Here is a 27,927-nt window from a genome sequence, read left to right as displayed (position 1 = left end):
GATTTAGCATTTCTCTGTAGTGTCCCTTGATCAGAACAATGGAGAAAGAAAACTGAAGAAAGGCAAAGAGGCAAAGCAAGCAGATTAAGCGAACATAACATGGTTACTGTTCGAAACCAACCCCGATCATATCAGACATGGAATGTAGTAAGTCCAGTATGACAATCTGACGCTGGGCATGGTGACAACAAACAGAGCATTGCTCTCGCCAATGGATTGACACAGCTTGTAGGCTGCTTTTCACATTTAGTGGGCGATGCCGCAGAAGATAGAGCCACCTTTCACTCTGGCTACATGCGTGACTAGAAAGAAGCGCACGCTAAGCAAAAACACAAAAGGCTACGTGATTCACTCTAACACGAACTCCATAAATGAGTCGTAATGGATGAAGAAGTCATCACGTGGAGGGTATTGCAAGTAAGTTGCTTGACAATAAAATGCATTGAATTATAAATTCTTATGACTGCACTAGCTCTACAGCTTTCACATTGCACCACTTGTATTTGCCATAAAAAAAATAGTATGTCCTGTTGATAGCAGAAAATAATTATGATAGTAACGATGCAACATGAACTGCATACGTTACTATACTACATATGGTAAAATCTTGTTCGTATGTTTTGGAAAAAAATGCAAGAAAAAAACTTAACCAGGAAAACGTACAATATGAAATCGCTAGAAAATGCAGCAAACTCAACTGGAGTTGATGCCTACGTTACGCAAAGCGTTGCACGAATCACTGCAGGACAAAACACCAACACAAGCCGCTCTGGTGTGGCCCAAGTGGCCCAAGACGCGCATTGTTTTTGCAGCCTCGGTAAGCTTACGTTCACGCTCCGTGAATTCGGCCTGGGTCAGCAGCTTCATTTTGGCGGTAAGTTTTGACGTGCCCGCACAACAAGAACTGTTGCAGCACAAGACGCTGACACATGTTAAGCTTGTGGGCTTTGAGCGACCCGCAATGTGTGATTATCTTTAAGAGAGTGATGGGAAATCAACATTAAATTGAGCTGGGGGGGGGGGGGGCGCAACAAAACAGGACGCTGCCAGAGCGAAGCACACCGCTCACTTCACACTGCCAGTAGCAGGGAACAGCGGCATGTTTCGCTTAGCGTCTATTAAAAGCACGCAGTATGCTTCCAATGGCACTATGCAACATGCGCTGTGAAACAGGTAGGTGAAGATGCTCATCGCAGTGGGTTGGCGGCGACAGGTGTGAATGGTGACATGCAACGACCCGCGAGGAGATATGCTGGCATAGAGTTTCAGACTATAATTACTAGAGAGAACTCTTGTGCTAGTGTCTATGAGAGCTGCAATCGGGGCGGTTCAGCCAGCATGGGAATGATGGTTAGCACATGGATTTGGCCAAACTTCGTCCTTCTTGTGTCAAATGGCTTTCGCGACTTTGTAAACTTGTCATTTTCAACAAAGAGCTGTGTAATAAATAATTAAACAATACTAAAATGGCCCATGGCAGGATTTGAATATGTGACCTCTAGTACAAAATCCCGACATTGAAGCCATTATGGCACGGACAGATGCATCGACAAGTGGCATAGAATGCCCTTATGAATTTCTTGTGGGCAGGACAGCACATTGCGACATTTGGCACATTTTGGCCACCTCAACAGGCTGAACCACTGCAACTGGTAGCGACTGTGCGTGTTTGCAGAACCTTCTGCACTTAAAAAAGTATAGATTGCTTTGAAAAAAAGCGACAATGACTGAATTCACAAGCACGAAGATGAAAAATTTGTGTATTACCCATCATTTTCATGGTGGCTGAATGATTGCAGTGCCAGACTTCCCTCTAGTCATTATTGTAGGAAACTGTTTGCTGGTACTGGAACGGGAAACCAAGTGTCTAGCAGCTTTTCCATGTGTGATATACTGAACATTGGTGTCGAAAAATTGTTTTCCAAGACTGTATTAACCAGAAGAAAGGAAGCACTGGGTCATTTCTTGTGTTCTAGATCGCGTGCAATGGTGCCGAAATATCGTACAAAAAGGGACTGCATCAACAATGTTCTACTGTACTATCGGCGGCAAATGAAATGCGAACAGAGAACAGCATAGCTGAAGGTATAGTGCATGCCATTTAGTCACCACCATTAACAGGCGCGCACTTCCGCTTTGACTGCTCTGAGCAGCGATGTTCCCTCTAACTGCAATATTTTTGTTTCTGTTGTGGTCCTGTTATTTAAAAGCGAGAAAAGATGACGGCGCAGTAATGATGACTGTGCAAACTGTGCCATGCCGCACCTATGTTCACATTTAATTTGACGCAAATAACATGTGCAGTTTCGCCGCACTGTGTGATAGTACTTGCCTTATACTGTGATATTTTAGCTGCAGTTTTCTTTTATTTTTCATTTCTAGCTTTTTCAGATAAGAGCCAAAACAGAAACAAAAAGGGTGAGCATCATAGCACAACATGGTCAAACCAGATGTGCACATCTGTCAATGGCAATGACTGGATGGCATGCACTATACCTTCAGTTGTGCTCTCTGCTGCTCTTGTTTCATTTGACGCCGATAGTACATGACACCATATGGGAAACACTGCGGACAGAAACCATTTTGCCACTAAATATATGAGGTGAATTTTTAAAGACCACAATGTATAGCACGGCAGAAAATTCTAAAGCAGACAGGAAAAGCCTCCGACGATCACGCTTTTGACTCTGAATAAAGGGAAAATCAGACATCCACCCGTTTGTAGCAATTACTACAAAGGAAACCCATAGGGGTTCCTCGAAAGGAAAGCCTCATAGTTGAAGAAAAATTCGTCCTGGTCCGGGACTCGAACCCGGGACCACCGCCTTACCGGGGCAGCCGCTCTACCATCTGAGCTAACCAGGCGGCTAGCAGATGGCAGGGCGAAGTCGAAATTGTCGACAACACGAGGCAAAGGCAAGTGTTTGACGTAGTGGTTCTGCGGAAACCCGCAAGGTGGAGTAGAAGTAATGAATAAAGGGAAAATCAGACATCCACCCGTTCGTAGCAATTGCTACAAAGGGTGTAAGGATGTAAAACACCGCAGACAACTTGGAACACTTATGCAGGGATAGATTTGAGATTCTATGCTATCTCATACGCAAAATGTCTTTAAACTTTGATAGTGATTGTTTTGCTGTGACATGTGCAAAATTCATAGCTAATTCAGGCAGTAAAACACGACAAAGACAAAGAGGAGAAAAGCGATAGGGCAAGCTTTTCACTCACAAGTAAATTTCTCATTGAAAACTGGGGTTTTATGTGCCAAAACCACCATCTGATTATGAGGCATGCCATAATACAGTACCCTGGATTAATTTTGACCATCTGGGGTTTCTCAACACACACCTAAATTTAAGTGCATGAGCATTTTTGCATTTTGCCCCCAAACTTCGATAGTGTGTGTTTTGCTGTGACATGTGCGAAATTCATAGCTAATTTAGGCAGTAAAACAGGACAAAGAAAAGAGAAGGAAAGTGACAGGGCAGGCCTGGTCGGGCCACCATAGTGTGGCTAGAATTCACGACCTCAAAAGCCACTGGCCCACCATGGCGAATGACCAAATGCCTATGCACAACAAAAATTGGCAAATGCACCATAATCAAACCCAAGTGACAAGGACTTAAGGAGAAACATGTGGCATAATGAGCGAAACAGCATCTAGGCATATCTGACAAATGTTGGAACATCATACTCAAAGCACACAGCAAACAAAAAAACAAAGAATTTAACTTCTTTCAATGGAAGAGCTACTGATGGCTTGCTGAAACACTTGTCAAAATCGGTAATGTGAAAGGCTTCTGCTATCACTTCTCTTGCTTATTGTTCAACGGTTTTCAACAGAATAGCTTCGTCAGTATGGTGGTGCACCCTATTACTAATTAAAAGAAAATTCAGCCACGAGAACAGTGTTCTGTTGGTTCTCGGCTTTGGCCTCATCCTGTAGTGCTGCCTAAATCGGCTATGAATCCACACCAAGGCCTATCTGTCATTTTGACTTGCACAATTTTAGCTCAAATCCACACACTGCACCTGCATCACAGGGGATGACAGAGATGCCTCCTTCTCAGCACTGGATGGAGAACTCGAAGATGCTTTCTGCGGGCTGGCAGGATCAGACACCGAGGGGGAGGGGGTTGCAGATGCAGCCGGCGTATGAGGGGACGACATCGGCGGGGTCGCCACCATGCTGCGAGGGCTTGAGGTTGGGGGCGAGGGTTCCTTGGGAGTTGAGGTCAGGGGGGGAGAAGTCCGCTGAGCCAATCCCGGGGAAGAGAGAGGCTTTGCTTCAGATTCTGCAGAACTCGAAGGTGGAGAGAGCTTCATCCGATGCGGTATCACATCTTCCGCAGATCGCGAGGAACTGCCGAGCTGAGACGGTGCATCCCGACTCAGACTTTCACACAAGAATGTCGTATTTTTAGTCATGTTACCAGAGCGCTGCATCTTGTCGGAGCTGTCGGAAGCTGGACTGTCTCTGGAGAATGTTTTGTTGGCACTGGAATCCTGCATTCAGCAGACATCTTGAGGTCAGCAACAAAAAACTGCTGCTTAGATTAGTTTAGGTTCATATGGTGTGACACAAATGATACAAAAAGAACACCCGGAACTAGAGTGTTTGCCTGTTCATATGATTAACATCATTCAGCAATATACAATAGCAGAGCCTTAGATGTTGAGATCAGACCGACATCACGCCTGCGCATTGCACTTCATCCCGTCATAGCCATTCAAAGGCTGTTTATCCCCCTCCAGCTCACGCCACCGCTCATCTTAACTCTTCGTTCAAACAGCAAAATACTAGAATCATCTACCTGCTGAAGCAGTGCACCACTTCAGTCATTCATCGTTTAAGGCATTCATTGAAAATATGACCTAGATATGCCCACCCCTCATGTAAAACTCCAAATAGGGTATCTGAGGTATGACTAAATAAATAAAATGAATAAATAAATAAATAGAGGTGAGCAGCACCACTGACAATAGCGACAACTCCTCATGCCGATTTCCAACAGGGCACACAAAACTATGACTGCAATGATGGATATGTCCTACTTCACTGCTGTGATAAAGGTGGCATCACACATATTATATTTATAAACGTACACGGTACACTAATATGAGAACACCACATTCATGTTTAAAGAAGATAACTGCCCTTGTTGCTGTAATGAAATAAAGCAGGCATTTTCAACACGACACTATAACAAATAGCAGTGAGAGTTCCTGTGTTATTAGCTGTTTGAGCCCACATTGTTGCATATCAGTGCAGAGTGCGTGCGGAGTTTCTTTTATCTACGCAAACACTCATACAATACAAAAGCATTTGTAATGCACTGTGGTTGAACACTGCATCACAGGATGTCACCAACAACACTGGGGTTCATCTCCAGTATCCCATAAATGGCAACAATAAGTGATATATGGTTAACTCCCCAACATCTGTGGAGTCAGCCATTAGGGTTCATTGCAGATGTGAGCAACTGGATGGTGGTGGTTCTGCAGATGCATGAAAAAACTACCTTTAGAAGGCCTCACTAGAAATTATGGTCATGTAGAGAAAGCACAGACCAAATCAAACTACAAAAAATGTAGAAAACACGTTAAGTATTGCGGGACAAGATACACCCTCAATTATTTCCTGCTAGACAGGAACTGCAAGGTCCACAGCCACACTGGAGGCATATAGAACATTGCTGCCTTGCTTGATTCACTGTTAAGTGAAAACCCGCATCACCAATGTGATGCATCAGAGAAAGCTGAGAAAGCGTTTAAAACTGGGCACGGGTCCAGAGTAAAAAGAAGGGACTTTTTCTTGTGCCTTAAAGGCCCATATGGGCATTACATAGGGCTGTAACAATAAATCAATGATAAATACAGTGTGCACGCAGATAATGCATGTTAGAATAAAACAAGAACTATTGCTCGAATACATTTCTGGACCAATGCCTGTATCGTATTTATACTGTTTCAACAAGGCATGGATGACCAATACATGACAAATACAGGACACAAAAAAAAGGAAAGCACCATTTCCTTAAGTGCGCCAGAAAAGTATGTATACTTTTCTCTGAAGTTTGGCTAGCAATCATATTTTAAGTACGCACTGTTAAAAAGTACACAACCCATGACTTCCATTGCAAGTTAAAGACAAGCAGCTACTGATCTGACATCTGCTAGTTTCTTAGTAAATGCTGCAAGTGAGTTTATAAGATTCATTACACTGCATGCCGCAACACACAGCTAGGTTTGCAAAAAGAAAGTGACAATCAAGTGACGCTGATACAGAATTATAAACCCCTACAGATTGCAGAGTTAGTTGCAATTGTAACATGCGGAATAGAATACGATAAAGATGAGCCACAACTTGCCTCCCTTATGACCAAATCTCCATCGCCAAATGCAGGCGCGGTCCTCTTGGGCGACACAGAATCCGAAGGCACTGCACGGTCAGTAGTTTTGTGGACACTAAACACCTCATGCCGTGACGAACCAGAGTAGTCAAGGTCATGCTGCTAAATGTGCGACTAGGCATTTCAGCAGTCCTTTTACGTAATTGCATTCACAAGACTTGTCTACTGGAGTCAGTATCGTCTTTTCAAATGACAAGATTGCATCACTGCATCAATACACAATAACTGAATCGTTACATGTACACAATTACTTTCACATAGAGCAAATCCAAAAGTGGGTAACAATAAAGTGATCAACTGTTGTAATGAGTGGTATCAGGACATTGTGTTTCATATTTTGCAAGTATTCCAAAATTCTAATTATGGAATTTAGTGTCCCAAACCAATACATTAGCTATGAAAGGCGCTATAGTGGCAGGCTCCATATTGGTTTCAACCACCTGAGGTTCTTGTAATGTGCAGCTAAGTCTAAGAACAATGATTTTGCATTCCACCCACATTGGAATGCAGTTACTGCAACTCCGAATAGAACCTGCAAGCTGCAACACAGCATCGCATTCAGCAACACAGCATGGCAGCCACGAGCCACGGCAGCAGATCACGAACTGATGCTGCCAGTTCAATCTCACTTCTGCTAAAGTTGCAAGTGTTGAAATACTGAAGTGGATGTTCATGCAGTTGGTTGATGTGTGTTTTTCAAAGGGCAATTTTTATGCACTTGGGAAAATAAATATGGCGTGAGGGACTTGGCACATGTGCCAACGCCCAAGTAGACTCTCCACAAATTAGTAATTGGTTACACACACAAAAAAGGATATCATAACCAAAGCGGAGAGAATCCAAATGGTTGAGCTTGACGTAAGACTGTTCCGGTATTCGGACACCATTGAGGTATGTCTGAAAGAGAAGGAGTCTCAAGTTTAGCACTTCACTACAGCCCAAGTGTTTGAAGGAGTACTGACACATTCAAGGCTATAAACTGTTGCATGGTTCTAGCATGCAAAACAATGACACTGATCATGTATAAAGGTCCAAGGTCCAAAAACACTTAGATATTTTAACCTGAAACTAAAGTTAGTCTTGAAATGCCAGACCTGGCATCATCAACATTGAGACAATGTATCGTGATGTCATGATGCATACACCTCATGACCTCACAAACTGGTTCGTAGAAACTAGTGTTACAAATTATTCAGGGAACTCCGACACTCGCCAGTATTTTTTCCAGGGTTTAGAGACTTCACACCTTCACCGAATGCAAAAAAAGAAAAATGTTGAGTCAGTATTCCTTTACCTCTTTCTGGTCCAATGAGCCCTGTAGAAGTAATGTTTTCCAGGAAATATACAATACCGAGAAAAATAAATGGCTGAACTATTCTCAGAAATGCGACTGTCAGCAATGCTAATTACATGATTGATAGACTTCGTGCCACAGGTAAACATGGCTTTTTCCGATATTGCAGAATCGGTGCATCGCATCACACTGAGGTTATGCCTTGACACAAAAATGGCCTTCAAATAATGTGGGATCATATTTTACACCATTATGATTGTGAATTAAGAAGTATAAAAAAAGCACATGCTGCTTTACAACACATTGAAATATTGGCAGTTCATCAGAAAAATCTGATTTGTTGCCAAAAACTCCAGCAGAAGTTTATTTCTTCCCGTCTTTTGTTATTCTGATGCACTTAATAAAAATTCATTACAAAATATCAGACCATAAAGGGTCAAGGAAGGCATCAAGTCATGTTCTTACCCCTGTGACGCTGTTGAGGTCCTTCACATGAAAGCATTTGTCACTCGGGTTGAAGAATATTACTGCATGCCTTTTGTCCACGCTAGCAGACTGCGCAAACAGGAAAGCATGCAAGTGATGGTGTTAACTTGCTGTCTCACCGCAAGCCAGAATGCCCAGCTAGTCTAGTGCATTGCAAAACATGTTGCCAGTGCAAAGTGAATGGGACCCGAGGAGTAGACATAGTCGCCGCAAGCACTGGATTGCAACCGAGATTTACTTGACACAGCTGGGCTACAGCTGACAGATATACCAAGCCCACACTTTTCTTTGGCAGCAGTTATAGTACTGACAGAATACAGTGATTCATATTTCTCTTTTCACAGATTCGACTAAGCTAGGGCTAAAAAAAAAATTATGGGGTTTTACGTGCCAAAACCACTTTTCTGATTATGAGGCACGCCGTAGTGGAGGACTCCAGAAATTTCGACCAGCTGGGGTTCTTTAACGTGCACCTAAATCTAAGTACACGGGTGTTTTCGCAGTTCGCCCCCATCGAAATGCAGCCGCCGTGGCCGGGATTCGAGCCCGCTAAGCTGGGGCTAAGCAGTACATCAAAACAAGACAAAGTGGTCATGGGAACATAAAAGGCTTGAACTGATCAACAGGGGGTAAACAAAGAAAGCCCACGCCTAGGGCCATCGTCTCGACTAGGCAGCCTGCCTTTATGAAGTGATACGTAGCAAAATAAGGCATATAATGCAAGTAAACTTTGATGTCAGTCAAGTACAGCTGCACCTGCACAGCAGCTATCTCTGCTGTATCTAGGAACAGCTATGACTTGAGGCCAGCAGTGGGATGTGTATCCACTATAGCAGGCAGGCGCAGTTGGCTGCATAAATACATGATCATGTTGACAGATTTACTTCGAATTGCCAAGTTGTAGCAATCAGCACAGATTGAAAATGCCATGTTACAGAATTTATTGCATCTGACAGTATAGCAACATGGTTGAAGTGATCAGCACAGCTATCTGTACAAGCTCACTGTTGTTGGTATTGTGCAGAGGTTAACTGGAACAGAAAGGAGCAAAAACAGTTTCCACATATTTGTGTATTTGCAAAGTACCTGCACAACTTTATCAACCTTTATCAGTTCACGCAGCTTTCCATCCTTATCTGATGCACAAAGCGGTAAACCTTTATGTTTTTCCAACGCCAGTAACGGTACATTCTGTTATTTGTATGCAACGGTGGCAACTTACATCAACTATGATGTCACATTCCTGACGCCCAATGAATATCATCCCTGCAGGTAGTGGATGGACTGTGCCATCTTTGGAGGTCAGGACCCATTTCGAGTCTGACCTGTGATCCATTCCCAGACTCCCTGCATTGAGAACGGCAAGAGAAGGTGCATTGCCTTCAGTAGATGAAGAAAATAAGGGTTATAAATTGAGTGAGTATCAGTGATGCATGCCAGAGATTTGGCTTCGCCTGAAACTTTTGTTCATTAAAGTCAGCATACACAATACCCTTGTCACAGACATTTTCAGCCTTCAATGGTCTTTGAAAGCGTGATCAATACATGGGAACAGCAAAATTGAAGTATGCTATGAAATATGAAGAGTAGCAGTACTTGAGCTGTGCTGAATTAACTTGCATTGGGCTTTTAATTAACAGACTGCGTTTTATATCATGCAAATAAATACACATTTGACAGGGATTATAACGTACGAAGCTTTTGTTTAAATATTGGATGCTAGGTCAATATGCAGATATGCATGGGCGTGAGAGGTTTATCGTAACAACTGCAACTTTAATTCATAGCAAACAACCGACTGAATATAAAGCTTGCTAGGGTTGTGGCTTCGGCTAGTTGGACCGGGAAGCTCCTACCGCAGGCGTCACAAACTGTAGCTGTAGCGACCCGAAAAAGAACTGAAATTCACGGGTGCCAAGCACGATTATACGCACGATTAACACTTAATTGTGAGGAACGACGAAGGTGAAACTGTTCCGTGACGAGCGCTTTCGAAGCGGGCACGAGGAGAGCGAATGTCAAGGCATGCAGAGAAGGGGCGGCGGTCCCAAAATAGGTGCGCTCGCGGATATGCCGCGAACCACGAATCAACAGAAAACGGCCAACTGCAACAAAAACAAACGTAGCTTGTGACAGACCCTCAGCAGGAACAGCCCCGGTTAGGCTGGGCCTTCAAGAAGCCATTCTCTCGCTTCTTCGCAGACGCGGCGTGTGCCAGACCGTTGGATACAACAGCTACTCCGCGGCCACTTCGGAAAAACATGGCACTGCGCCCGGCAACGTGCCACCGAAAGCTGGTGCAAGGCAGTTATATCCATAGCAAATAAGAGACTCCGGATAAAAGAAACGGGCGTTGCGGCTATCGCGAAGGCTCTTTATCACGACAACTGTGTGACCATTGCAAAGCCCGAGCGAAAAAACACACTCCTGTCGCTCCTGTGAAGTGTCAAAACACGAACGCTTGGACAGTTGTTCGCTGTTGGCTTTTCTGAATGAAAATTATAAGCAAAATGAAAACAACGCGCGGTATTTTCGCTATATACACAAAATGCAGTCTCAACATTTTTTTTTTTGTTTGTTTCGCTCAAGAACAGCACGAAATGGAATTTCGGCGCCTTTCCCGCGACGTCCTTCCAAGGAGCTCGACCGGGACGGCAGTCGCGGTGCGAACTTGACCCAACCGAGACGTCTTGCGTGCTGTTGGGAACAAGTGGCTGAAACAATCGAGCAGCGGGATATACAAGTCGCCTCGGCGAGACGGCACCGAAAAAAAAAGAAAGAGAAAGCACACACCCGTGGCCGTGACTCAGTGAGATAGACCCCGGCAGATGCTCAAAATAACAGCTGACGCCACAGCGAAGAAACGCGCGCGACGGAACTTTTTCGCAAGTTCTGGAGTTGATAAAGTTCTTCAGCACACGCTTCGGTCGAAGGTTGAGCAGGCACTCTTGAGTACGGACATGAAGCATGCGAGAGAAAAAAGAAAAAAAAACGCAAGACACGCGCAAGCAAAACTGTAGCCTCCGCGTCAACCTTAGGCCTAAAGTGAAAGCGACTGCACAGCGCGTTTTCGTGCCGTCTACCCGCGCCTCGTTCATGACCAAATGCAAAATCGTGCGCGAACAGCATGGCAGACAGTCTTGAACGGTACGCACCTCATAGAGCTGAAAGGATGCAGCGATTTAGTCCTCGTTTCGTCACATTTCAAGCAGAATCCGACACATCTCTTCTGCTAGCGAGCGTATACAGCAGTTGTTCCGGTTATCCGAACACACCCTCGACCCAGAAAGCCGTGATCACCGTGGCCGCGAATGTGTACAGATGCACGCGAATCCTTCAGCTCGATTCTATTCTTCTGTTATCATGCACCGTTCACTGCCGGCTGATCCCATTGATAACGCGGATGGAACGTCGCTCTCTGACCACCGACAAAGCACAAAATGAAATAGCACCGGAAAAGACACCTGGGCCGCAACGCGAAACGAAGGACGAAACTCGTTTCTTATTTCGCAGGGCTTGAAGGAACGGCGAACGGGAGACATTACATATGCAGCGATCCTTGTAGCGTACTACCGGCGCGAAATCAAGCCCAAAACAAAATTACAAATCCGCGGCGTTGTGCAGCGAAGCGACGCGAAAAGTTGACGGGACGGGTTGCGGTGTGGGGGAAGCCGCGCTCGCGCGTTTTTTGTCGTCTGCTCGAAATGAAACCAAAACCAAGCGCTGCCACAACTTACGGAAGCTGGGAAGATGGAACTTTGCGAAAAACTTGACCATTTCTGAGGGACGGCACGAAAGGTACTTGTCGGCGGCTCGTTCGTTCTGGACGGCGGTTGAGCCGTGACGGCGCGTGGGCAAGGTACGTGTAGTACGAGTTCACGATGACGACGTATGCGCGACACGTGGGACGTCCGGTAGGTGTACACACTCACATGCATTATATGGCAAGGCGCGAGGTGCCCGCGCCAATACCGCGATTTACTCCGTATAACCTTCGTTGTCGTACATATATCTCGCATTTGTTTAGTGTGGCGCTCGCACAATATTAACCTCGCTGTAGTATAGTTTACATTACGTGCAAGTGCACCTAAAGTATATTCCTGATCTAATTAAGAAATTAAAAAAAGGATACAACAGCTAAGCTTAATTAAGTCATTTTCCTAACTTTCTGTTTCTAAGCTTTTCTTTTATCTCTTCGACAGCCATGTTTTGCCTGTAGGCCAACGGGAATATTTTTGTATTGATATGCGATATGTATATTGTATATATATATTTTCTAACATAATAAAGACCGCAACTGATTTATGTTTATGGTGAAGCATAGGCTGCTACATTGAATAATCTAGCTGTGACTCACAGCCTAATTATCAGAAAACAAATATACAGTGCAGCTATCTGTGCTACATTAAGTATACGTCTCCTTGTTCAAACGGGTCGGCGCGCCCAGCCGCCTGGAACAAAGCTTACTTCCTCGGGGATCAAAGATGCGTGACTGAATGCACACCGCTAGGCAACGGGAGAGGAGAGCAAAGTGGCATATGCTACGCTCGACCTGGGATGAGGCGCATCCTAAATGACCCGCGCTTTGGTAGCGCGCTGAACGTTTTCTCTCGTCCTCAAAGTCAATACATATCCGCGAAGCTTGAAAAAAATGTCCGAGAGAAAAAGCTGGCAACGAACCGGCCCCTCCAATAACGATCTCTACGTGAGCGGAAGGGGCGAGGTGTGCGATAATTACCGCGTAATGAAATAAAATACAAATACGAAAATATACTACCTTGCTGTCGGCGTTTCCGTCGTCTGCTACCTCACCGCCCGCTGAGCGGAAAGTACGTCATGCGCTGTCGTCATCAAATACGTGACGTCGACTAAATCGTCATGAGCCTAGCAACTCCACTCATCGGCGTGGTAATCCCTGCAGCAGCTCCGTCCTCGGCTGCAGGTTGCTATGCCGTTTGCCAACAAATGGCAACTATCCTAACACATCTCTTCCTTCTTCACCGGTAATCGCACTCCTCCATCTCCATGCAGCCAGCTACCTGCTATCGCTCGAGCCACGGTGAGTTAAATGTTTGATACGTGCACCATTAAATTCGCTGACCCGCTTCCGAAAGTCCGGCGATGCGCGGACTTCTCGACTTTTGACCGGCTTATGAAAATCGAACGGCGTGGATTATAATCATGTTATAATCTCACCGGGCTGGCGGCACGGAAGATGAAGCTGATATTTAGCACTCTAAAGCCTTGGGACATGCCGCGCGCGCTCTTTCCCAGTTCGCCGAGACTCGCGTAGATCGTGATGTTTGCTAGAGACGTCGTCGATCGCTTTCCTGCGAGCGCGGCCTTGGCGGTATTGCGAACAAACTACGCAATAACAACCGCAACGTGTCGAGCTTCGTGTCTTGCACTTCGTAGTACACTGCTGAGTGTTTTGTTGCGGATGCACCAACAAGTAACGCACACGCCGTATGTTTTGTTTTCCAGTCATGGCCCTTGCGATTGTGGGCGTCGCCGCTGGCTTCATCTCGATAGCTAGCGCGGATGCTCCCTTGCAGTTGGAAGGTGAGTACTGGAAGTGTATCTAGGGCGGCATCAGCCTACCGCCTCAGCAGCAATATATTGTTCACCAGCTGAACCACGTGAATTATATTTTACCGCGATCATGTACGAGCCATATCGTATATGCAATTAAGCTGTTGTTGTTTATTTTATGTGACATATAGCTCACTTATGAGCGGCAGGCATATGTCATATATGTATAACATGTTAATCTGTGTCGTAACTTGTGAAACGAGAATACTGAGACGTTGATCATTTATATTTTGGATCGCATTTACTGTCGTAGTTTCTTAAGACACACACACACATATATATATATATATATATATATATATATATATATATATATATATATATATATATATATATATATATATATATATATATATATATATATATATAATCTTTTTCGATCACGGCCTTGATAGCTGTGAAAGGATGTCCCATCTGTTAATTGCATGTGCACATGCAAGGGGTATTTCACGGCAAGTGCACCTCATTTCAGGTACGGTAAGGGTGGATGAACTTGGACAGCGCTGCCGGAATGATTGGCACTGCTATGACCATATTGGCAGACATGTGATTTGTGTGGATCGTCGATGCGTGTGTCGAGAAGGATACAAACCTGCCATTGTAGATGGCTGGGTTGAATGCAAGCCTGGTAAGTTCTAGAGACGCTGTTGTTTGTGGTGAATATATAGTCTTAAAAGCTCATCTTAAATGGACGCTAAAGAGAAAGTTTAGTTGGGTGTGTTAGCAAATTGCCCTTCCACAATACCTAAAAAGCCACTATTACCATGCATGAAGCTTTCATTAGCCAGAAAAGATGCATGAACAAGAGACAAGTGGCTCCGCCACCTAAAGTTCTCACACGAGCTTGCCGTGACGTCATGGATTTTGATGCTGTCTGCTCAAATGGTTAATATTTTATCAGTAAGGATGGGCTGTATTGTATACTACAAGAGCCAAAGACTGAATTTCTTAAGCATAAATTTCGACCACTTTTAGTGCGCCAAAGGCTCTCAAGCATGAAAAAGGATATAATTTGGTATTAGTGGCATCACGCTGACGTACCAGCTTAAAAGTACGGAAAGTTGAGCTAGTTCGTAGGGATTCACATGAGAAAACATTAGGTGTGCAGACACATACACAAGATGACGCCTGTCTTTTTCTCACGTGACATACCAGCATCAGAGTTTCTGCACAAAATTAAACAAAATTTGAGTTTGCCCTTTATCTTCTATTCTAGTAATCAACCCCTTACCACAAAATGAATGAAAACAGAGTTTTGAAAGAATACTCTGCCAGTGTAGACTGATTTAGTATTTGTATTTAATGTCCCTTTAGTACTTAGTAGTTAAGTTTCGAGGTGGTCTATTCACTTATTTAATTAATCAGTTAATTACATATACATTCAAGGACTATAAGTCAATTACCTTTCTAAGTATATTTTTATAAGTGCCCAGCTTCTAGGGGAGACAGCCATATAGTGATAGCCATTTGTTGAGCCTAGATCCTGCCTAGATTGAAGAGTGTGGAACAGCGCGGCACTATGTCAGTGCCAGCACCTTCTTGACATGCAATGTTGGATGTTGCAGCAATATTCTTAGTCTCTATATAGAGACATAATTACCGCACCAAAGTAGCACTGTTGCAATGTTTCAGATCTCTGTTATTCTACTGCTATTTTTGTACTAATCTAGAAACAGGTTCTGTTGTTGTTTTGTATTACTTTGTATTGTAGTACACCTTATTGCACTAATATTCAAACAGATTCCATTGTTATTGTTTTGTGTTTTATTAGCTGTTTTTTAACCTAATCTCGAAACAGTTTCTGTTGTTGCTTTTAGTATTATATCTGCAATTCTGAAACTGCCCACATGCCTGGACCCAAGAGTGTGCAGAATGTAATAAATAAATAAGATGTCACCCTGGCAGCCATTAACTACTATTGTGTGCAATGATCTACCCAACGACCGTGATGGTGCGCTATAACGACCTAATGCTGTGTTGGTGGATGCGGATTTGGTCACACCATTGAATGCATAACTTTTTTTTTATTGAGAAGGTCCAAAACAAGATGAGAAAGAACCTATACCTACCTACCTATTGCAGAGTGCCTGGTGGAAGGCAAAGAATACCTCGTACTTAAAGAAAAGGAATCGGATAAAGAGGAGGCGCAAAGCGTCGCAGGCTCATCGAGCACTAAAGATGAGAACTGAGTCCCATAGTTGAGAAGAATTCTAGAACAGCTTTGTGAGGCCTAATATCAAGATAAGAAATCACTGCGCATAGTTTAAGAAAGATAAAGCTGCTGGAGCTCGCCTTGCAGTAAAGAGCGACAATCCGTTAAAAGTTGAGCATTGTGAAAGCAAGCCCGCAAAAAAAGAGTGTCCTAAAATATCTGTGCACATATAAAAACTTATCCATTGGTGCAAAGGATAGAGACAGAGAGGTACAAAAATTAGTGGAACATGCATCGTGTGTTCCTTGTAGTCTTTCTTTTCCTTTGCACTGCAGAAGTAATAAACTATTACAAATGTTCCCACTTGACCATTTTCCTAAAGAGATAGCCAGTGTTGCCTTCAAAGTGTTGCTTGGTGACATTGTGAAAGGTGATAACAAGAAACACTTGATGCTTTCTCAATGTTGCCATTTGAAAGGAAGGTCGCTTCTTTCTTACAGAGACCTTGATAGGTGACAGTTGCTCCTCAGGAAAACCCTGTTCATTCTATTCGCGAGCAGTCTGCCTCAATGGAACATGTACATGCAAGGATGATACATACGTTGCAGATGACCACTGTGAGAAGTTTAGTAAGTATGCAAATGTGACACTTAACCTTTGTTGCCTTTATCTTCTGCGCACACCATGAGATCACACCAATTAGTTTTCTTTCTTTCCTTTTTTATCCCTCGTCTTCCATCAGCTTCTGTTCATCATCTGTAACAAAAGTGCATCATCGCTCACACACTGACGAATCAGTGATGGTTATTTAAAAGGCCACAGAGGGCAAATATTTTGTCTAGGTATACTGCAGAAGAATGAAAATTAGAATAAAAGGTTTGAACACATATGGCAAATACTACCAAGCTATGACTGTCAGCTTAGCACTATACTTGAAAAGAAAAGTGCACAATATATTTGATTTCTTTCAGTACTTACAGATGGGACAGAAACTTGGAGGTTAACGAAGAAGCTTGAGGAGACTTAAGGACTGTGCAACAAGTGGTAGAACGAAAGATGATAGGCATATAATGTTAAGGGACAGCTAGGAAATGATGTGGATTAGAGAGCAAATGGGTGTAGCCGATATTCTAGTTGACCGTCAGAACATGTAATGCATAAGGCAGATGACCGGCGGTCGACTATGGTTACAGAATGGGTGCTAAGGGAAGGGAAGTGCAGTTGAGGATGGCAGAGAATTAGGTGGTGCAACGAATTTTGGAGATTTGCAAGTATAGGATGGGGTTGGCTGGTGCAAAACAGGGTTCTAACTGGAGATCAATAAGAGAGACCTTCGTCCTGTAGTGTGGACATGACAGTCAAACCTCGATATAATAAAGTAAACAAAGTTTTTTTTGTCTAACTTAGTGCAGTGAATATATACTTATAACTAATATAGAATATAATGATGGTATTGTCGTGTCAGATCTGACTTCGTTATAATGAGGTTCAACTGTAGGATGATGTTAATGATGATAATGACTGCAGTTCATACTTGACAGGCAATGCCAAGGAAGCTATGCAGTTGGCTTTTGATCTGCGGCTTCTTTTACCAACTAATTTTTTTATATATTAGAACTGTAATGTAAGGAGTTAATATTGCCTGGAATAATGTATTGTTTGTTTGCCTTAAGCTTAGTATGTGTGGAGTACTATGCTTTTATTGCAAATCCAGGTGGTCTGCTGTAGAAGCTGTGCCATGAGAGCGGTCATACAAAAATGTATACAAGCCATACAAATCATACAAATGTATCTTTCCCAAGTTTCCACCCACTTCATATATATTAACTGTAACATATGAAGTCTACGGTATGGCAGATTACATTCCATATTCCTATTTCAGTCTGTCGTGTCGCTATTTTTCGGTCACGAATGCAAGTAGTGTAAATAAAGTTGTTCTAACCTCCGCAGCATTGTGACTGCTGTGTATGAAATGGTGCATAGAGTGATAGATTTCACTATCCTAACTTTCTTTTTTTTCCTTCTTGCAGCCTCATTTGAAAAGCAAGGAGGGGAGAGCTTCCATACTACGTCCAAGTTCAACGTCCTCGCTATCCTCATGATTGTTGCCATTTTGGTTGTTGCACTCCTGTTCCTCGTAAACCAGAGGCAAGGTTCAATTCCCCGTGATTTCAAATCAAACAGATACTGTCACATGCACAGTGCATAGGTACCTGTACCCCACCATGCTTTCTTTGAACATGTTTTCAGAGGCAGATTTACCTCCAGAGCTCCTATCTAAATACACGGGAGCAGAGGAATGCTTTTTCTTGGCATCCGCTGCACCAATTTTTATTAGCTTTGTGATACTTAACATAAGAAGTTAAAATCTACTGACTGTAGGGAGCAGAGATCTTACTCATATATTTGTAGAGGCCATCTGTTCCTTAAGGAATAAAAACAGACTAAAGCATCATAACGGTCAATTAAAAAATAAAAATTTCTGTAAACTGCACCTTTTTGGGACATATAAAGCGGACAAAATTGATTTATTATACACCGCTCTGAAATATACCAATAAATTTTTGACGGACTATCGTAAATCCCTTGTAAATATTGTAAAAACTTAAAGTAAGCTGTAAATTCATGTACTATCACATTTGTACACTTCAGATATATTCTCTCTTGGTGCTCTTTGGCCAGAACTGGCCCTTGTGCCATTGAAACCCACTAATCATTCAGGTTCTCTAAAAGATGCAGAGCTGCGATGGGTTTTTGGGTGCAGCGTTACGGACTTGCAATATTTGTGCTTCAACTTTTTTGAAACTTGCCGCTATTTGGCAGTGTTTGTCAAAACTATGAAGCCCTAAATTGAGAACTTGCTTCATACAGTCAATACAATTTGACTTTCTTTCTGAAATGCAACAAATATAAATCCATTTGGTTCAGTCGTCTTGTGAGAGCATTTCTGTGTTTTGCATGTATATAAATACGGAAATGATAGTTGGCCATGGGCTAAAGCCTTCTCTTTTATGACCTTTCATGAAAGGGTTGTAATGTGTATGGTATTTAAAGGCATTACCTGACGAATCCTTTAATGCAAAAGGAATTTGATTGCACCAACCTTTGTGAATGCAGCGCATGTTGGCAGGCTTAATCACCTATTTTTTGCAGATAAGACATTCACTTGTACAACTGTCGCTTAGCAGTATCATGAGAAGCCAACAAACACTGACACCAAGGACAATGTAGGGAAAATTACTTGTGCTTAATAAATGAAATAAAGAAACGATAAATTAATGGAAACTAAAGTGGATGAAAAAACAACTTGCCGCAGGTGGGAACCGAACCCACAACCTTCGCATTTCGCGTGCGATGCTCTACCAATTGAGCTACCGCGATGCTGTTTCGCTCGGGACCCTCAGTTAAACCCCTCTCTTGTCGCTTAGCAGGTTTTTCTTACCATTGGGATGAGTTATTAGGTAGGTAACCACTGTGAGGGTCTAGTGGATTGTTCTGTCACTGAGCAAAAGCTTAGGCTGTGGATTTGACTAGCTCCCACACTGCATTTAGATGGAGGTAAAATGAAAAAAAAAAAAAAGAAAAAGCTCTCCTCTACTTGATGATTATATATAGTGTTTAATGGTGCAATGGCGAAGTGTGGCCAAAGAGCGCCAGCTTCTGTACTTAGATACAACCCCAAGTGGTCAAAGTTAACCTGGAGCCCTCCTGACCTGTAGTCAAACCCAGGGTAAAAGCAACCCTTAGTTATGATAAGGAGACAAAATTAACCCAGATGCCCTATGAGAAACTGTGGTGTCTCTCACAGCCCCAGCATTGATATCAAACCTTAGACCCGCAAGTTCATTGATAAACAGTCAGTTGAGTCATTGGGTTTCGTTCTTGCAACTGTTTCCCTTAATTTTTGCAGGAACATGTTCTTCTATTTCCCATGCTGCATGAGAGATTCCACGCTTGCAGCTCTGCAGCGGACAGCTGCAGTTGGCATTCCTGCGGATCAGCACATTGCTCCGAGCAACATTCATGGTGAGAGTAAAGCCTGCTCTTCACCGCAATAATGTTTTAGAGGTCTGCTCACCATGAGCAGGTTGCCTCTTTGTGTCCACATAATCACTCTTGAGAAAAGAAAAAAAAGAAAAAGACTTTTACAAGTACTAGGGGTCCGTTTTGCCACTGCCCAAAATCTACCCAAGACTTTGTAAAGGCTTAAATATACCGATGCAATTTCCTTGCTATACCCAAGCCTTTTAAAATGCTTGAAGTATAGTTGAGCTTAGTAGTTATGTAGTCTGCCTTATATCCGACACATGTTCCTGTATGCTGAGTCGGCTCTACTAACAATGGCATCCAGTTTCTGGCTTCTGGCTGCACATTCCAGTGATATGGTAGGGCTGCACTGCCAGCTGTTCTTTGTGCAGCCAGTGTAAAGCCAGTACAATACGCAGTCCGGCTGCGTATTCTCACCAGTGCCCTGGTCATATGATCACTTTGGAGCTCCAATGCAGGCTGTGCTGCTGGCTGCTCTTTGATTTACAGTTGCTACTGACCACTGTGCCGCACTTCACCATCAGCTTTCTGTGCCGCTGCATGAAAACCATTTTAGAATTCCCCTTAGTAGCTCCAGTATAAAACAAATACAAAAGAGCCACTTATTGAGAACCTCGCGTTATCAGCAGTAGCCGTGAAAGCTGCACTGTGCTTCTATCATGAGACAAGCTTGAAGCTGCAGGGCATTCTATACAGTGTTTCTATAGCACTCTTGGAAACAAAAGAACTAATGGAGACTAATAGATTTAGTGTGTGTGTGTGTGTGTGCACATCCATGAGTGTATGTGCTGTCTGTTTTTTTTTATTATTATTTTTTATCATTGTGTATATCACATTTCTCACCCAACACATGATAGATCATCAGCCAGGCAAACATCTACAAGCTTTTCATTTAATTCAGCATTTCAATATCTCTCTCTTGTTTTAATGGCTTATTGCTATGACTTGTTGCTCTGTGAATACTTTGTTGCTGTGGTAAGCCACTTGGGAGTAACACAGCTTCCTCGGTTAATAGTGGAACCAACATTCTGCTTTGGCGATCCTTTATATACATCAGGTATCCCTGCTAACATGGACCATGTTAAAAAAAGAACGCAAGGCTTTCTGTGCAGATAAAACCAACTGTATGTTGGTAGCAACGACCTGGAGAAGCTTCCAGTACTATCTGTTCTTAATAATAGAATAATTACTACTGATTCATTAATGAACTTTTTTAAATTTTTACTTGATGGTTTTAATGTTAATGCAAGGCTTACAGAGCACATTTGAGAACATCACTTTCAGCTTTTTGTGACATGTTACCATTACTATAAGAACACAAAAATACTGGAGGCTTCATGAGTTTGCTAAGCACATAAATTTGATTTAACTTGCTCAGAAGGCATTGCTTACTGTTAATGCTTGCTCCATATTAGCCGCAGTGCAACTAGTGAGGGAGCCACAACAGGCTGCACCATTGGTTTGCAAATCAATGTCACTGGCTAAAGCCAAAGAATTTACATATAACTGGCTACTGCTAGTGAAGCATGTTCTGGTTGATTGACTTGTCAGTATTTCAATTTATGCTCATGGTACTCTGCGCCACATAACACAAGTATGCACATATATTTTTTAGTTGGGATATGTAAAGAAATGAACCTAAAACTTTTCCTTGTCCTTGTAGGTATCCCCACCTCAAACTCCCAAGGCTCATTGAACATTTACCAGGTATGTTTGTTCTTGTTAAACTCCATTGTTGAATTTGTCCTTGTTCTCTGTGAACAGGAATTGTTCTGCATGTCAGCATTGCCGTGATCTATTTATACTGTTTTGCCACCACACAGCAGTTCGTGCCTCTTTACTCTGACCATAAATTCTTGCCTTACCTATATCTTTCAGATGCAGCAAGACAAGCCCCCATCTTATGCAGATACGGTGCTCAATGTGGTTAGTATACAATGCTTACTTGTGTTTTGATGCTTTTAAAGCAATGACTTTCTTTAGCTACTTCCTTTGGGTTTTCATAGTTGGCGGATGGCAATCTAAAGCAGCAGAGGGTAACGAGCAAGAAAGGTGTGGAGAGTAATCAGTGGAGAAGGAAGTGCGTGCACAGAGCAGGAGGAGAGAAGGAGGTGCGTAATTTTTTGGTGCAGGTGATGATGTCACACACATAGGAGGGGGACTGAGGCGAGGAGGGCGGGAATCAGCCTGCATCTGCTCTACATGAGACAAGCAGCAGGGTAACCGGGAAGATGTTACAGTCTTTGACAATCACCTTAATTTCTGCAGAATTTTTGTTCTTTTTCTTTTTAATATGTCAGGTTGAGCTTTTTCACACCATGTCTAAGAAAAGTTTGCGCCCTTTAGGGCTTATCTTGTCCCCAAACTATCTATCTATTTGCGCATCTTTCCTTTCTCCAATGCTGCACACTCTGTAGTATTTCGAGGTCCCAAATGACATACACATTATCAATGTGTGATAGCATTCATGACAAGAAAGTAGTAAGTGCACAGTTTTTAAAAAATGATACGCAAGCCTGTCCGATGCTGATTACAGTTTGGGAACAAGATATGTCCCAAAGGGCGTCAACATCTTTTATAGCACAGGCTTACATGTTGCATAACTTGCTGAAGCAAGACCTTGAGTTTTGGCAGATGATCACAAATTCACAATATACTGGGTTATCTAATTTTTGGGGAACATTTATTATAAATATCCTGTTGTATATATTAAATTCTGTTGCATCAGTTGGACTACTTGAAGAGGCAGACGCTACTTGCAAGACAAAGTGCAGAATTATATAAGCGAATCTTAGAAAGTACTGTATGTTAAATTTCCATTTGAATAGATAAACTTGCACATTCAGCAGTGCAAAAAAAAAATCAAGGAACAAGAGACAGTTGCAATGTGCATTCAGGTGTAAGGCTACAAGATGCAGCCTTATGCCTCTAATACAGCCTAACGCATCCTAATGCCTGGATTATATTTATACTTAGAGTCATATAGATCAGTTTGTTGGAAGAAACATTGGAGATGTGGTTCTTCATCTGCCATGAGTACAGTGGGAAGTACAGACTTTGGATTGGCTCTTCCAGACTCACATTCTGTACCACAGATTCAATTCTCCAGCTCCATCAGTTTGGTCAAGAGTTCTTGCTTCTTCTGCTCAGTTCACTCCCACTTCTCTCTTAGCGTAATAATTTTCACCTGATTGCCACAAAATTGCAAGAGTAGCATATATTCCGATTTTGTGTGCTTTTTGACACGATAGTCTCATAATGTATGGTGCTACCATTGGTAGAAAACATGCAAGCAGACCATCAGAGTTTTCAAGGAAAGCGAAAAATTGCCATCTTGCATTTCTTTGAATATTGTAGTACTTTATGATGTATGCAAAATGCCTAGTTATAGATAAGTGCTGTAAGTGTATTGTTGTATTTTTCGTGGCTTTCTGTGACGCTTTTGTTGGAAGAAATAGTTGCACCACGCACTAAGCTGTCAGCCGAACTGAACTAATGTTTGTACTTCCCAACACCTTCATGCTTATTAAGTAATCCTTTCTGAGCACAATATATAGGCGCCATATACTTGCAATGTCAATTTATGCCTCTGTATGTGCACATGCAGCAATACCTCCCATCGTACCAAGAGGCAGCGGCGTCCCCCCCGGTCCCTAAGCCGTCATGAACCTGTCATCGGCGAAATGCAGTGGCACCTATCCCAGCAATCCCTGTATCTCAGTCCTGCAGTGGAATCCTTCCCACGCCAGAGTCGAGCCACTCGAAGTCATCAGAGGACCGAGGCATGCATGAACACCGCAGCTAAATTTGACATGGAACTCATCATTCTGCTTGTCCCAGTGCAACGGCCACATCTCCGAGAGCTGTGACTCCACATCCTCTCAAAGTCTGAACCATCAGCAAGGCGCCCAGTTACAGGCACGCTTTGTGCACGGACACAGCTGTCTAGTTGCCGCTGCTTCTCCTAACCCGGTGATGTGAATGTGCTTCATGCAAGGCTGTGTACACGAGTTGCAGTGGCATAAGCTTTCTATAGTCCTTTACGGAAAGCTCTGTACTCAAGTTGAACTACGCAAACTTTCAGTAGTTATTCATGGAACGCTGTGTACCTGTGTTGAACTGCGCAAGCTTTCTGTAGTTATTTGTTGAAAGCCGCGTACCCAAGTTGAACTAAACAAGCTTTCTAGAGTTGTTTCTGCAGCTCTTCCTTTTTGTTCTCCCATTCTTGTTCAGCATCGTGTTCACTTCTGTGATGAGACTTAAGTATTCTGGAGGCGAAATGTCATGAAGCCTACTTACTTAAGTGGGCAAATGACACAATTTCTTCTTCCTCTCTTATTTTTTATTTTATTTAAGTCACTTGTTAGATTGAGTTTTCTTTCCAATAGTTTGTGTTGAGCACCCAGATAGACAGCAAAGGATTGCCTGTCGTACTGTGGCTGTTATGTTTACCAGTGTTTACTTGTGCAGGCAAATCTTTTTGACAAAAGAAATCTGTGCAAATGTATGTGATAAAAGTGTAAGTGGGACTTAATGATGTATAGTCATGCCAATTAAAGCATGGCCAACTACCTTAGACCTTGTCCTTAGCAGCTCTCAGTCTTGACTTTATAGCTTTGCATCTCATAGGACCCTTGGGGTTTCTAGACACCAGGAAGTTGCTGGATCTTGTGATACCCAAACTGTGCAAACGTGTTTCTTCGCTTACTGTTTTTCAGACGGTAGTGCCAGGCAGACAAATAGAAGTTGCTACAGTGATTGAGAGATGCTATTATAGGTACTATAAATAGTGATGATTATAGTGACCTACTATACAAGTGTCTCAGTCCAACTGTGGAGGTACTAGCATCACCCTAGAGAGATTGCAACTTAGTTTTGCTACACCATGTACAAATTGTATGTCAGTGTGTGTGTGTGTTTGTGTGCATGTGTGTCAGAACATTTTTTTTTTTTCCGCTGCTGTTCACAAAGCAGAATATTGAAAACACCTCTTGGCAGGTGTCATCACAGTACACTTCTATGCAAATATATCTAGCTGCGCCAAGTGTAGCCGCACCTGTAATAACTAGCAACCCAATGCAGAAGCAAATTAAGAAAGTATACATTGCATGTAGCACAATTTTTTAGCTACATAACCCACACTTGAGTGCTCTTAGCATTTCTACTTGAGGTATTACCCTGCAGTGTATTGTGCTACATACACATAGCTTGCGTTAGCCTCTATGCCTGCCCAGTAATGGATAGTATTTTTTATATGAAGCGCTTCTCACAGTGAACCTCACAGATTATTTCCCAGCATGCCGCAGGGTTGTTCTGTGCATTGTTGATGATGGTACTGTACCACAAATGGTCACCAAACTTTGTCAGTGCTGTGCCGTTCGTCTATAATGTTGTGGTTGTTGGCTTCCAAGCTGTGTATGATGAAGTTCTCATCTGTGACCGACACTGTTTTGCAGCCCAATATCATGTCTCTGTCTTTGATGTTACGATTGTTAAAATGAAGCCAACTTCTCATAGTGTAAGCGTCATGCCTTTCTCAAAAATAAATCTGATGCCTGTTTTAATGTCAACCTTTCTCCAGAGGAAAAGAAGCTTATGCCCCTGTGAAAGTAGTATAGGTCATGCTAATGTGGCGTGTGTTTGCTCTTAAATTGGGCATGAAATGCTGCTTCTGCACAAAGCTTGTCATGTTGCGAATGCAGACCAATCAACTTTTTTCAAGCAATTTTGCGAACACTTGAGCTGGAAGGCACAGCTTGTGCTGGAGGCAATGTCTAGCTACCTCTCGAGATCTGCAAAATGATGAGCAACCATCATTGTGAAAGAGATTTCGTTTTGGCTTGTACCTTATATTTAATATTTTTGTGTTGAGTACTTTATTTTTATCTGCAGGATTGTTGTTTTTCTTGTTGTTTGTTAGTGCTGTCTGCATCACCTTCTCCAGAATTTATTCATTAATTTACACTTTTTGTACCCCGAGTGTGACTGCTTTTTGCACCACTCGTGAATAATAAGTTTACATGTCCACTGATTCCTTGTCAGTGAGCCTGTAGTGGCAAATTGTGCAGCTGATTGATGTCAGTTTACATTCACTTTGATTGCACACACTTTTTTTCCTACTGTTTGTGGTCACAGACATTGTTTGCAAGGAATTGTAGTTTGGTCCAAAAATAAACTGTTCCAAGTTGTTAAATTGATGCCACTTGTCACTTAGCTATGGCGATGGTGCATATGGTAGCACCAATCTTTTTTAGTCCTCAAAATTAAATTGTGCCATTTAGCATCTCAAGGCAAAGGACATCTAGGCTATGACAGCGGTGGTAGTTGGACCTCCAGATTAATTTATACTGTCCAGCAGGGGTTCCTTAACATACACTCACAACATAGCACATTAATTTATATATGCATTCTTGCAATCTTCCCCTATTGGAATGTGACCACAGGAATCAAACCCATGACCTCCTGCTCCACAACGAAAGGCATAGCCACTGAATCATTGCAGCAGGTCCCCTAGCCTTCCACCTGTTGCTATGTATGTGTACTATATCGTGTTGCTGAGCATTTCATTATGAGTTAACCGTTCTAAAAGCTGTCAGAACAAACGAAAAGTGCATGGGATGGATGCCAGCCTGCCATTTACTGGGATGTTTAGCTGAATTCAACTGGTCTATCAGGATTGCTGCCCAGCTTTGACAGATTTATTGACCAGTAATCATTTAAGACCAATATGCATATATGATATGGCAAAGATGTACCTGCTGCCAGCTGGGAACTTAATCATTAATTTTATAAAGTTTCAATCAGGAAATGTCGAGAAAATTTAACAATCATAACGACAGTCTTGCAAGAAATAAACATTCTTCAAGTAGGCCAAGAGCACCTAAAATAAGGTCCCCCAGCTGGTTGTCGTGGCTTCACAAAATGTATATGTGAGATGCTGGTAGCAGTGTAGTCAATCCTGCATGCAATGTCATCCAAATTTTGAATGAAATTCTAATTTGAATTAAGTTTTTGATGCAGGTGGTGCGTCATTAAATTGAGTTGTACTGCTAGAAGAAAGTGGAAAGATACATACACTGCACGCGGCAAACTTCATCAATTCACTGAAATTTACAATTTGATAAATTTTTGTGTGCGCACTACACTCGTGCCAGCGGCAGAAGCCAAGAACACTGCCCTAGCTTCGGCAAAGCCAATTGAGCATTTAGAGCATGACAGCGCATCCACATTGTTTCATAGTTTTTGCAACTAAACACACTGCACATCTTTGAATAATGTGTCACAGTGACGTAATAGTTCTGTGGAAACCTGCAAGAGAAGCAATTAATAAGGGCAAAATGGGGACATCCACCCAATCGTAGCAATTGCTAGAAAGGAAACCCATATGGATTCCTCGAAAGAAAAGCCTCTCAATTGAAGAAAAATTCGTACTGGTCCGGAATCATAGCAATTGCTACAAAGGAACCCATATGGGTTTCCTTTGTAGCAATTGCTATGATTGCGTGGATGTCCCATTTTTCATTTATTAATATATCACATAATATTCCTCGTGTACTCTGATATGTGGACTCTATATGGAGGACGGTCTCCAATTAAGTGCTCACATAAGACACAATTCACAGAGCCAATTTACATTTGTTTTGTGCAATTGATGTGAAAGAGAATTGTTTTTACTTCTTAGAGCCTACGTGGCACAAACTTAAACAGCAAACTCCCAAGCAGATCATTTTCTTTTTCTTTTTTTCGTATCGTCTTAGTGTAGCACCAAAACATTTTTCATCAGACAAGTTAGAGTAGAAAGAAAAGGAGAGTCTGTTATGGGTAGAGCCAAAGCCACTAGGTGGCTTTGGTAGAGCACGTGGTAAAGTTCTGGGCACGGATTCTGGGTAAGCATGTCGCGCATTATGTTGATCTGACTTCTTTTTTCTTTTTTTTTCTTTTTC

At 42.5% G+C, this 27,927-nt stretch overlaps 2 protein-coding genes and 1 non-coding gene across 8 annotated transcripts in view; 1 reads left to right on the top strand and 2 right to left on the bottom strand.

Annotated features, from left to right (window-relative positions):
* The window catches only part of LOC142588472 (uncharacterized), a 34,987-nt gene extending 18,303 nt beyond the window's left edge, over window positions 1-16,684 (bottom strand). For 2 of the 6 annotated variants that reach the window (XM_075700242.1, XM_075700247.1), the window contains exons 1-6: window positions 11,931-12,069; window positions 9,416-9,540; window positions 8,173-8,262; window positions 7,232-7,310; window positions 6,372-6,484; window positions 4,033-4,506 (exon numbers count right to left, since the gene is read on the bottom strand). In XM_075700242.1, the coding sequence (XP_075556357.1) occupies window positions 4,033-4,506; window positions 6,372-6,484; window positions 7,232-7,310; window positions 8,173-8,262; window positions 9,416-9,540; window positions 11,931-11,970 (921 nt within the window). In that variant the 5' untranslated portion in view covers window positions 11,971-12,069. Of the gene's footprint in view, window positions 1-4,032; window positions 4,507-6,371; window positions 6,485-7,231; window positions 7,311-8,172; window positions 8,263-9,415; window positions 9,541-10,331; window positions 10,586-11,348; window positions 11,731-11,930; window positions 12,070-16,592 lie in introns of those variants that run through there. The other 4 variants (XM_075700243.1, XM_075700244.1, XM_075700245.1 and 1 more) reach the window with 4 other exon arrangements.
* Window positions 2,791-2,865, bottom strand: TRNAT-GGU (transfer RNA threonine (anticodon GGU)). The gene has a single exon. It is a non-coding gene; the product is annotated as a tRNA-Thr (tRNA).
* LOC142588478 (uncharacterized) lies at window positions 13,074-26,177 on the top strand. The gene is made up of 9 exons (XM_075700256.1): window positions 13,074-13,252; window positions 13,678-13,755; window positions 14,258-14,413; window positions 16,438-16,566; window positions 17,968-18,085; window positions 19,848-19,963; window positions 21,648-21,691; window positions 21,863-21,910; window positions 23,592-26,177. Exons 1-9 carry the CDS (start codon window positions 13,219-13,221, stop codon window positions 23,649-23,651), a joined length of 783 nt encoding a protein of 260 aa, XP_075556371.1. The 5' UTR covers window positions 13,074-13,218; the 3' UTR covers window positions 23,652-26,177.
* The last annotated feature ends 1,750 nt before the right edge of the window (window positions 26,178-27,927 follow it).

This window comes from Dermacentor variabilis, chromosome 7 (assembly GCF_050947875.1).
Source record: "Dermacentor variabilis isolate Ectoservices chromosome 7, ASM5094787v1, whole genome shotgun sequence".
NCBI classification, from domain to species: domain Eukaryota; kingdom Metazoa; phylum Arthropoda; class Arachnida; order Ixodida; family Ixodidae; genus Dermacentor; species Dermacentor variabilis.
The sequence above is the reverse complement of the archived record's forward strand: the minus strand, read 5'-3'. Positions and strand labels throughout refer to the sequence as shown.